Source organism: Borostomias antarcticus (assembly GCF_949987555.1).
Source record: "Borostomias antarcticus genome assembly, chromosome: 1".
NCBI lineage: Eukaryota > Metazoa > Chordata > Actinopteri > Stomiiformes > Stomiidae > Borostomias > Borostomias antarcticus.
Window position 1 is genome coordinate 37,091,700 of NC_140234.1, and position 12,540 is coordinate 37,104,239.

The 12,540-nt window shown below is 45.9% G+C and overlaps 1 protein-coding gene across 1 annotated transcript; it reads left to right on the plus strand.

The window, feature by feature from the left end:
* Positions 1 to 1,548: 1,548 nt before the first annotated feature.
* linc.pou2af1 (lnc RNA pou2af1) lies at positions 1,549 to 5,819 on the plus strand (the record flags this gene model as incomplete). Its single annotated transcript, XM_084461669.1, has 5 exons — positions 1,549 to 1,555; positions 3,302 to 3,402; positions 3,996 to 4,044; positions 4,761 to 4,993; positions 5,478 to 5,819. 5 exons carry the CDS (start codon positions 1,549 to 1,551, stop codon positions 5,817 to 5,819), a joined length of 732 nt encoding a protein of 243 aa, XP_084317795.1.
* Between the last annotated feature and the right edge of the window lie 6,721 nt (positions 5,820 to 12,540).

Here is a 12,540-nt window from a genome sequence, read left to right on the forward strand (position 1 = left end):
GAATCATCAACCTTATCATCATCATCATCATAATCATCATCACCATCACCCTCACCATGTACTACAGATGAGAAAGCGAGATTACACAGCGGGTTTCTGCACGCCTGTGGGGTCGCCTACATGCTGCACTGATATACCAATAAGTCTGAGCATCCTGCAAGAATGAGGGCGCTATATCTTAGTAGCCTATCGTAACAACCGTATGATTGTAGTGATTATAGTGTTAAGGATTATGATTTAATCATCAATGATTCTCCAAAAATAAAATAAACAGCAAATGGCTTAGTCATTGAGGTATTTGGACACGATTGATAATTTGTTCATAAACAACAAGGAAATACCCTCTATATGGGTTGGAACCACTATCTTCTGACAGCTTATTTATTCTCTTTCAAAACATTACGAGATTCTAAATATTATTCGTGCTCATTGAGATAAAAATTGTAATTTCAAAATCAGAAAGTGAATACGTGTCACTCTCTTATCTTAGGCCAACTGTACACATCCTGAGTCTGAGTAGCAACCTGCAGCCCCAACACGCTCCCTGCGCGAGACTACTCAGTCAGACCAGTCAAGTAAATAATCAGCATGAAATCATTTGATTATTATCCTTACAATATAACTAGCTGTTGTCCATAGGATACGTTCTGCATATATATCTACATCCAAAAGACTCTGTTTTAATGTGGCCATTTGAAAGCAAAAACCCCATATGGGCTCTGATTCAGGATATTAGGAATAATTGAATGCCAACCCCTCATTAAGGTCATGCATAATTAGCTCGTTAAGGTCATGTATAATTAGCTCGTTAAGGTCATGTATAGCTTGGTTTGTTCCTACACATCAGGTGACGTTTTCAGATGCACTTGCTGAACAGAGCATCTTCCCGCGGAGCAAGACAGCGCACCTGAAGATGGCTGCTACCACATGCCACACCCACCTCTTAGACACTTTTACAGTTTATAGGTTGAAATAAAGTTGAAATTTGGGGTGATGTGTATGTATCTATTTAATGCGTCTTATCAAGCGCATTAATTTAGGTGTGCAATTGTTGGAGCAGTTTTTCAGACCTTCTACAGCAGTTCTAGTGCTGTGGAGTCTAATGAGATCAGTGCCTTGATAAGCAAAAGGTGGATAAAACGTTTAAAATGTTGCCTTCTTTTTAACAAAAGTTTGAAATACTAGTATATTCCATTAAAGAAAGGTTTACTTGAAGTGTGTATATACGGGATTTTGCTGAAAAATCGATCTTTTTATGAAGCCTTTGAATATTCATACTGAAAGTAACGCGCAATCAAATCATTGTCAAATCATTGAGTTCTAGGGGTTTTAAATAGTAGGCATGGAGGGAGAAAATCACAAACTAATAGCTCTCCAGCTATATTACCATATTGTTGTATGCTCTGACAGTGTTCTAAGAACTTTATGTTGATATTTTGTGCTATTTTTGTGAATATTTCATTCTTGGCCATATAACTGAGCCAGGAAAGGAGGTTGTTGTATCTCTTTCAGGTCTTCTTCCAGCAGCCTTTTTTTCTTCTATCAACCATGTCTGGTGAGTTTAGCACGATATTTTCTTTGGTTCACGATTCTTTTGGGTGTCCACCTGAAATAGAAAAAGCAAAATAGTGGTTAAAGCCAAGGAGCATTAGATGGAATGAATGTAAGATTATGATTAGCAGTTAATTATCACCGTTCAGCCATGCATGTTGCTAATATGCTAAAACAGATTTTAAATACTTTAAATAAACTCGTACAAAGAGCTGTAATATTACACGTTTTATGTAGTTTTGCCATTACTACACTTTTGTCACGGAATCAGACATAATCTCTCTCAATAGTTTCCCCTTCGTTTCGATATTATAGGGCTTAGCCATATTAATTATTTTCATTCTACGTTTAGTCAACGTTATAAGGAGATCACACTTATATTCATTATTTTCATATATGTTGAACCTGAGATCAGTCATTGGCCTTATGCGTAAAAGGAAGTCTGCATTTTGACGAGGTGATAAGTGGGATGTGTCATTTTGTGTGGCTTTACTATTTGCTACATTTAAGACAAATCATGATCTGACATTTCGTTAGGCTATATGAATATTTATCAGGATGGGTCTGACAGCAAAGTGCACCACTAAGAGTCGACCGAGGCGACTGCGCGTATTGAATCAATTTTACCACCGCCTCGCCACCCCTGGGCCAGATATCTACCTGCTTTAATGCGTCCTGCCATGTGGGGCGTCACACTGACTCCGTAATCTCCGGAGACGTCTTTAGTCAATCACTTTTATATCAAAGTAATGTTATAGATGTTTTAAACTGGCACACACTGTAAAGTGGCACTATGGATCATTATATGACATTATAATGTATGCAGTATGATGTAGGCCTATAAAATAAATTAAAAGATATAGAAGGTAGGCTACACATCCCGCTGATTTCCCACGTTTCATTAAAATGTTTTCCAGTTAGACAAGGTTAGATTCAGGGGTGATCATTTTAACAAATGTCACCCCAGGACAAAGCAGACCATAGCAGCATTCCCCTGATCGTTTGTTTGACATGGGAGTAGGCTATACTACGGTATTCAGCTGAATTTAGGTATTGCAACGACCGCGCTTGCGGACGCGATTGCTAATCTCACTCGTCACATATTTAGATAACATAATCATATAACATAAAACGTTCAATATAGCCCATATAAACAAAACAGTTAAACTTACTATCATGTTTTTGAACGGCATTCCTTTGTCTGATCGGGGTGGGGCGGCATGGTTAACAATCCACAAACAGTACCTACAGCTGTGTAATTCGAGACGAACCCCCACTCGGTGCCACGCAGAGCCTCCGTCCCGGGACAAAGAGACACGCGCGGGTTCGTAGTGGGACAAGCAGCGCGCGATGCGCTTTTACGCACGCCAGTAACTTTGGAGCGTAAAAACGTTGACTACACATGGATATTAACTATTCATTACTTAAGACAATTCATAACTATCAACATATGATTCATTTAATTTCATTAACTAAACTGGTAAAACTTAAGAAGTCGTATATTATTAAACGTTTGTGTTTTTTATGCACGGTCACTGTTGTTCATAGACAATCAGGTCAAAAATGAAGAACCTATCCTGCACAATTTTTCTCTAGAGTGTCTTAAAATGTTATCAGAGGTTGGGGGAAATTGGGTGAGGGGATCCGAGAAAGAATTGGTGATGAAAGGGAGCGAGGGAAAGAGGGCGAGTGCGTGAGAGTGGCCCATTCAAATGTTTATCATGTCGCTGTTGTACTTCTTTCACGGCAGATAAGCCGAAGGTCTACCAGGGTGTGCGCGTGAAGACAACGGTGAAAGAATTGCTGCAGCGGCGGAGAGCTGAACAGGCAGTGAATGAAACCGTCAAAATGGTAATTATCACGCCACCCCCGCCCCCACACACACACACTCTCCCTTTTCCCTCTCTCTCCCCTCTCCTTCTTTGCCCCCCCCCCCCTCTCTCCCTCTCTCTCCTTTCCTTCTCTCTGCCCTTCCCCTCTCTCCCCTTTCCTTCGCTCTCCCCTTTCTCTCTAACCGAAAGCAGAGGGTCACCTCTTTAGACACTCAAGTTTAGCACTCAAGTTGTCTCAAAAGACTAAAGATTGACAGCTCTCTAACAGACAGAATTGTTGTGTAAATAACCGTGAGCCTGGGGAATACCCCTCCCGTGCGTCTATTAATCTCTACTCTTCACACACTCTTCAAATATGTACATTGTCACATGGACACGCGCATGCGCACAAATTTACTGACACGCACGTGCACGCTCACACAATAACAAACACATCACAATAATCTTTTTTTCTTCTTCAATATTTCACATTGAACATAGCTTATAATAAAGTTTTAAGCTTAGCCTACAGGGGAATATATCAGCACGTCCCCCCAAAGTGAAGAGCTCTGCTATCAAGTTGTCCTCTGATGTTTTTTGTATTTCCTGTTTTTTTCTTTCCTAAACGAACAGATATCCCAGGAGTTAGCCCGTCCGGAGGTCTGCGTGTCCACGGTGCCTGGTAAGTTCATTTGTTCATGTCTTTGTCCAGAAAAACAGTCCCTCTGTCCACCTCTTTCCATTTTTTCTCCCTTTCTCCCTATTCTTCTGCTGTCACGGTCTGTCCGTGTTTAAATATTAAATTATGTGTTTGTCAAATCTTCGCCACCCTGAGGACAGAAGTGTGCAATGCCCCGTAAAGATATCGCCTGACTGCATTCACATCCGACAAAACACAGATAGGCTAGATTATTGTTAAAACCAAAAGCTACAGAGCAAGGCAAAACCGAATAAATGCAGCCAGCACAGATAGACCGTCAATGGTTTGATAAAAAAAAAAATAGACAGCTTAATTATAGCAAATAATGGTAGCCAGGTAATAGCCTATAATTTGGCGCAATGAACTGTTATTCATAAATACATTAAAGCAGCCTAAATAACTTTGTAACTGTCAAATGCTACATTGAAAATATCTATAGCAACTTACATGAAAGACAGATTCGGCCTCTGGACTGAATATATAGTTGTTTTTCTATTCGACAAAACGAAAGGATAGCCACATTCCTGGGGACGCTGTGTAATTGGCTCCTTTTTATAAACGTGCGATGAAATGTGTTTAAGCAGTTGGCTGCTGCTGTCGTGACATCACACATGCAATCTTTGCTTATTTAAATGCCCCTTTGATGTCTCATCACGGTGCTGGTGACGTAGTCTCGTGGTTCTCATTCGTCCCTAAAGCTCACTACTACGACTCGTTCCTCGGAGAGGTGAGCGACCACCGCAGCCTGCAGCCGCCGCAGTTCCCGAACACGGCGGGGACCATCCCCATGGCCAGCGTGCTTGAGGACCAGCAGCTGATGAGCATGCTGCTGCCTGATGACGGCTTCAGCAGCGGCCCTCTGCCCCTTCTGCCGTCTGCACAGGCGTGGGCCCACGGTCACCAGTCTATAGATTACTACGGCCACGACATGGTAGGGGGATCAGCTTCACCATACAGTTGTTTTTATTACCTTGATTTAATCAGGAGGTCTATTGACCATTGAATCTCTTTTCCAAGGGAGACCTGGCCAAGACAGGAAGCGGCATAATTAAAAACAGTTAGACAGAAACACAAATTGAAACAAAATTAAAAGAACTAAAGAGTACAAAAACAAGCATAGGGAACTCACATTTCAAAGGAGAGCGTTTGATATATGCTTAGAAAGATTTGCTAAAAGTCATGTCAGAGAGAGAGAGTTTGTCATAAATTGTTTGGTTATTTGTAGTGGTGTATGATTAGTGGTGACTGCGGAAGTGTAGACTATAACAGCAAATATTCTGATATTGTTCATCAGTGATGGATAAGGAGTGAGTAGACTGTGTGTCTGTGGATAAAGTGGCTATACTGCGTCTACCTCCATACCGACTGCACTACTTATTTGTCAGTAACATTACTCTCTGCCCCTCTTCCTTCAGGACCCGTGTTCTCCCTCAGACTCCCTCAACCTGCCCAGTCCGGTGGATTACAACAGCTACTCCCCTCAAGAGTCGTACTCCTCCTCCTCCTCCTCCTCCTCCTGCTACAGCTCCCCCACCAGGCTGGACTCTGGCTACGGCTACGCTCCAGAGCACTACCACTACCAGCACTGCAGTCTGCAGCACTGTTACTGCCTGTCTCCCTGGGCTACCGGGCAGCAAGATGGCCTCCACACCCAGGACTACGCCACCTACGGCCCCACAGACTGCGCGTACGCCTCGTCCGCCAACGACGGCTTTTTCAGACGGGATTTGACAAGTCAAGAGATGTGCTACTTATGAGATGTGCAGAAACAACGTTGTCTGTATAGGTTGCCTATGCTGTATGTAAATGCACTGTAACCGACCTGTTCCCCAGTGTGATAGGTAGGCCAGCTTGAAATCTTCGAGAGAGTGAAAGTCGAGTGAATGAGTGAGGATCGGCCTACGTCATGCGTAATGCTATAGTTCATGATTGTGGATGAAAATTTATTTTATTTTTTTAGTCCCCAATTTTTTGTATCAGATTTATTTTTCTTATGGATATATTCAATTTGTAAATTGAACTGATTAAAGAACTTAAAATAATACTGCTATGTATACTTCTTTAAAATTGGAAATCATGAATTTGTAGAAACCTGAATATACCTTCTCCCATCAATAATCTTTCAAGATCTTCAATCACAAATGCAGCTAAATGATTGTATTGTGTCCGGCTGGCACGAACAACCTTGTCAACATAGAGATCAAATAAGTTATTTGGTAATCAATGAATCAAGCAATCATTTTAATTAGTGTTTTGTTGGCATGGCGTTCAGCGGCGTCTGTCTAATCCAATCGCCGCCAATAAGCGACTGCGGATGTCCGCGAGTGTCCGTGTCCCACCTGAGACACCTGATACCCAGCACAGCCCTCACTAGGGGCGTGTTGAGACGTGGACTGCAGGAGGAGACCCTGGCCTGACCCTGCTAACAAGCCCCAGACCACAGCGTTACTGTGGTAACCAAGTGTTAGTCTCTGCCCTCCGCTCTCCCTGGTCAGGGGGACGCTGGCGGCCCCCCTACCCCCCAGTTACGGCTCTGTGGTGTATGAACTAAAACCACAACAGGGTGGACCTTGAGACCTGCTGACCAGCCCCCTCTGATCGGCCTGATCGGTCCGAACTTCATGCAGATCTGTTTGGTAAAGATGGTCATGAGGCAGCACCACACCCACCTCATCTTCAATCCACCTCCCTCAGATAAGACATTCAGGTAACCCCCCCCCCCCCCCCCCCCACTGATCTACATACAGTAGCTGTCTACATACAGTAGCTGTCTACATACAGTAGCTGTCTACATACTGTAGCTGTCTACATACTGTAGCTGTGTAAGCGTGATGTTGAGATACAAGGAGAGGAAGGCTGGCTTCAGGGAGACAGGAAGTGATGCACATGGACAGGACAAATGTAGCAGCCAAACTCTGATGTCTGACATGTCTGGGGACAAGATCTCTGGGACACATCTCTGGGGATCAAGTATCTCTCCGCTGACCTCCACAGAACTTCACTTGTAGAATGTCGGAGTGGGTTCCACTCCGGGGTCGGGTCCTCTGGAGAACGCTGACAAACTCTCACGTGTGTGTGTGTGTGTGTGTGTGTGTGTGTGTGTGTGTGTGTGTGTGTGTGTGTGTGTGGACTGTTATACCCTGCAGCAGAGCTGTCACAAGCAATTACTGTCACTCCATCCAGCGGATCCTACCGGCTACTGAGGTGTGTGTGTCAGGGGTGGGGGGGGGGGGGGTTACAGCCAGTTAACAAGACTGTGTGTGTGTGTGTGTGTGTGTGTGTGTGTGTGTGTGTGTGTGTGCGTGCGTGCATGCATGTGTGGACGCATCTGCGGTAGTGATTGATATATTAATCGTATTTCCCCCAGCCACACACATGAGAGAACACGCATGGTTCAAGGAGTATAAAACGTATAAAGAAACATATTCCAAGTCACAGCTCGGTCCGATTAGTCTAAAGTACCATTCCCATTTTCACCCACTTTGGGGGTGCTTGATTTACCCCACAGCAGGCCAAGGGTTGCAAACAAACACCTTGAAGCCAGGGTATATGAAAGTAGTGACGGTGTTGAGCATTGTGATGAAGGTGGGGGCAGTGATTTGTAACCCATGTTTATTCACAGCCAGCTCAATGTTTGTTTACTGGGGCTGGTGTGTGTTTGCTGACTTTGTAGAGGGGGGGGAGGGAGGGGAAGGGGGCATGGCTGGCTATGCCCCAGTCAAGCCTGTGCTTGTGTGTGTACAGGGAGGGTCTGATGGCACAAATGACTGTACTGTAGAAGCTGAATGTTATCAGCCAATACCAGATTGATACCATACTGTATTTCGCAAGAACTGAGGGTGAACTCTCACTCATGCTGAACACTTCCCCCCCTGTGCAAAGTTTAGGGAGTGTCTGTGTTTACCAAACAGAGTGTGTTCACTTCTGGACTAGGCCTGGGGACAGACAGCGCATCACAGGCCTGGTAAACCGCTTTACCGTTCAGTATCTAAACATACACTTAACATATACATACTCATCTTTTTACGAGTCACAGTATCTCAGGTCTCTTTTAAACCATGGTTCATACTGAATCTCGTACGATTATCTATCTTTCCAGAGTCTATTGTGGTTTTAACAGAGAGTCTTAAGCTATGGTTCTGATAGTCTCTAGCAGTACAGGGACTCTGTAACTGTGGTTCTGATAGTTTCTAACCGGAACTCTGTAACTGTGGTTCTGACCACAGACCACAGTCTGTAGCTGTGGTTCTGATAGTCTCTAACAGTCTGTAGCTGTGGTTCTGATAGTCTCTAACAGTCTGTAACTGTGGTTCTAATAGTATATAACAGAGAGTCTGCAGCTATGGTTCTGATAGTCTCTAACAGTCTGTAGCTGTGGTTCTGATAGTCTCTAACAGTCTGTAGCTGTGGTTCTGATAGTCTAACAGTCTGTAGCTGTGGTTCTGATAGTCTCTAACAGTCTGTAGCTGTGGTTCTGAAAAGTCTCTAACAGTCTGTAGCTGTGGTTCTGATAATCTACCAGAGTCCGCTGTTGATTAGAGGGAGGACAGTAAGGCCTCACAGCACCAAAACTACTGTGCGATCATGTGTCATTGCACAGATTATTACAGTGTTACATTCTGATATCTATATTTGAGACTGAAGATGTTTAAGTGCAACTCCGTTTCCAGAGAGATAGCGTGGAGACAAGCCCCAGCTTGAAAGTCTGCTGGCAGCTACAGTAACACTACTCTCCGCTGAAGTGTCTGCTCCTCACACAGGGCTTTAGGTGAAAAACTAGATCAGTTTGAACCTGTCAGGATTGATCTTGCAGCATAGGGCTTATCTGGGGTCCAACACAAAACCTTATACTTGCGCCTTCTTCCTGTCAGAAATGTTGATATACTGTGATCCTCGTGTGTCTGGTATGTCTGTCCCTGTGTGTCTGGTGTGTCTCTGTCCTCACGTGTCTGGTATGTCCCTGTCCCTGTGTGTCCAGTATGTCTCTGTCCCTGTATGTCTCTGTCCCCATGTGTCCGGTATGTCTCTGTCCCCTCTCATACCCAGCTCCTCGAGCTGGCAGGCGTATAAATCATGTCCCTATCATCTCCTCTCTCACACACACACACACACACACACACACACACACACACACACACACACACACACACACACAAACACACACACACACACACACACTCCAGTCATGACGCAGAAGGCTGAGAACATGCAAAGAAAATGTGAAGTAGGAGAACTACTGGTCACATTGGAATCAGTCTACAGACTAATTGACAGTCTACAGACCACCTCAGAGTTAGGGTCAGAGTTACGGTCAGTGTTAGGGTCAGTGCTTGTTGATTGTTAATGCAACATTTACTGATAGTTTGTTGAGCATCTACAGATTGTCTTTAAGGCGTTACCAACCTGTCCTGCGCTGCACCACACTAAAGCATTAAGCTGGATCTGTAAGAGTTGTACTAATTACTAACTAATTCAACACGATAAACACACATTTAGCCTGATAAGGCCTTAATCTTGCTTTACGGAACACACCTTGAAGTGTTAGAATACCACAACAACACCAGCAGCAGAAGCTGAAGGATTTAGCAGATATCAGATCCCCCCCCCCCCGGGGTTTTCCCTCTCCCAGGCGTGTCGGTTGCCTCAGTTCTCTCCTGCAGCAGGGTTGTTGGTGTTAGTCGGTCCTTCACCAACGCCCGCCTGGCTGGCTGACTGTTCTGGTTTGTGCCCATGCAGGTGGCATCAGTTGGACGTCTCTGGCAGGGCGCCAGGTGGGCGAGCCGGAGCCGCGCAGTCTCTACTGAGGAATCTAACTGCAGTCACATGAGTCACTGACATGTGGCTACACACACACACACGCGCACACACACGCACTCAAACGCACGCACACGCACGCACACACACACACGCACACACACATACTCACACACGCACACACACACGCACTCACATGCACGCACACACATGCAGATGCACACACGCACACGTACGCACATGCACACGCACACACACGCACACACACGAACACACGCACACACGCACACACACGCACGCACACACACACGCACACACACACAAAATCAAAAACAGATAGTCTCCTTGGGCGCTTGTCTAAAGCTGCGGCAACTTCTGCACTATGAGCCGGATACAAGCTAGCACCTTGTAAAAACTATGTCTGCCATCTTAAAGTCCATCAATCTCACGGTTTGTGGGTTTGGATACCCGTAAGACGATGGAACAGTGGCAGCTCCTGACAAATCTCGGGGGGGGGTAATTGTGATAATGGCTAAGATGACCCATTCAATGGATAAATTAACCAATGTTTTTTTCTGGTAACCTCACATGGCAATATCACCATTAAGCACTAGATGGCCACCCAGCGATCCCTACACCAGTTTACGATAAAACACGCTAGCGCATGCCCACCTGGAACCCATAAAGATCGCATTGCAGTGTTTGCAGTTGTAAAAAAAAGAAAAGAAAAAAGACCTTAACAACAAGGACAACAAAGTCTATCAGAGCGATCTGGGCGATCTTCAACCAGGATCAAATCGCCCGAAAGGGGGCGGTACTCCATGGAACACAACCTGACGCTGACGCCGTGGTAGAATGTGAGAGCAAAATCCCCTCCCTTTCCCCGGTGGTGGTGCTTTGCCCGACCGACCGCCCCGGAGGGACAAACCGCCCCTGCCATAGAAGAATGCCCGGCGCTGCTGATTGGATCTCAGCACGCATGCACACGCTGAACTAGGTGGGGTCACGACTCCGCTCCTCTTTTTTTTTCATGCCCGGGTGTCACCAAATTATAATAATTATGATAATTGCTGCAGCAGAGCCCAACAGCGGTCTACGCAATGACACGGTTTTCACAGAGGAGCTCAATCACTCACCCGTTTTATCATAGCAATGATAGAAATATGTAAAGGCTTAGAATCTTATGAAAATCTGCAGCTTAAAGTAAAGCCCCAGATAATGTAATTGAACAGGAATTTGGTCTGGATGGATATATCTCCTCCCTACCCTATCACGGGGGCTGGGCATTTGGGGGGGGGGGGTATCTGCCGGGGCAGACTGTAGGAGACCTCCCTACCCTATCCAGGGGGCTGGGGGTTTGGGGGGGGGGGGGTATCTGCCGGGGCAGACTGCAGGAGACCTCCCTCACACCTATTAAAGCTTTCTGAGCATCATCGGGAGATAGTGTAGCAGACAGATAAGACTTGAGATTCAAGATCAAATACTGGTGTCACTTGGTGAAGTTGCCCTCAGACGCAGATCTGAGATTAGTTACTGCTCCCTGAATGCCTTGAATCCTTAGATGTGTGTGAACCACTCTGGACTGGTCTGAGATCAGCGTCTGGCAGCATGTGGACAGGTGTGCCACTGACCAGGAATGACCTGTGTTTCTGAGGACTGTTGCCTTTGCTAGCGAATGGCTGTCACAGAGGAGGAGGAGGAGGAGGAGAGAATGACAGGAGGAGTGAGGGGGGACGGAGAAGAGAGAAGCAGAGGAGGAGAGGAGGAGAGGGAGAGAGAGGAGGAGAGGGAGAGGAGAGAGGGAGAAGAGAGAGGGATAGGAGAGGGGGAGGAGGAGAGGGAGAGGAGAAAGGGAGAGGAGAGAGGAGGAGAGGAGGAGAGGAAGAGGAGATCTCTTTATGAATCTGTTCGTCAATCCCACAGGTAAATCTGTGTTTGGTGGGACTGGTAAAATAAAAATAAAATTAAAAAATTACTTGTGACACAATTCTGTTTTTAATAATCTGGCCTCTCTGTTTTTCATCAGAGGAAGAACACCATTAAGAGAAATGTCCATTACAGGAGATGAAAAGATTCTATTGAGAACAAAACCATTAACAACACAACCCAGAACCAACAAAACCATTAACAACACAACCCAGAACCAACAAAACTATTAACAACACAACCCAGAACCAACGTTCTGAACTCCAGGAGACAAGAGCTGCAGGCTCTGATCTCAGACATCAGAAGAGAAGAGTGAGGTGCTGTATGCTCCTTTGCCCTCCTCCTCCTCCTCCTTCTCTCCTGCCTCCCCTTGATCCTCCAGAAGCTTCTCCAGTGGGTTGATAGGCTCTTGTTCCTGGTCTGGATCTTGGTCCACCTCCAAGGCCTCCTCCAGGGTCTGGGTCTGGGTCTGGGTCTGTGGCATGGTGCTCAGCGGCAGGGGCACCGGCAGCAGGGGAGACCCAGGCAGGGAGGCAGGGCAGGGGGAAAACTGCAGCCCTGAGGACTGAAGGTTGGAGAGGGTAGGGATGGAGGACATGGAGGGGATGGAGGAGAGTGTGGGGAGGCTGGAGAGGGTGGTGAAGGGCTGGGCCCAGGGGATGTAGGTGAAGCCAGTGTCCTGGAGGTCCATCTGGGGGAGGCTGGGGTTCCCGGGGGTCCCAGGCAGGGCAGGGAGGGTCTGGAGAGTCACAGCAACAACAGGCGGGCTAGTAAACTGGCTCAGCTGAGCTACGAGGT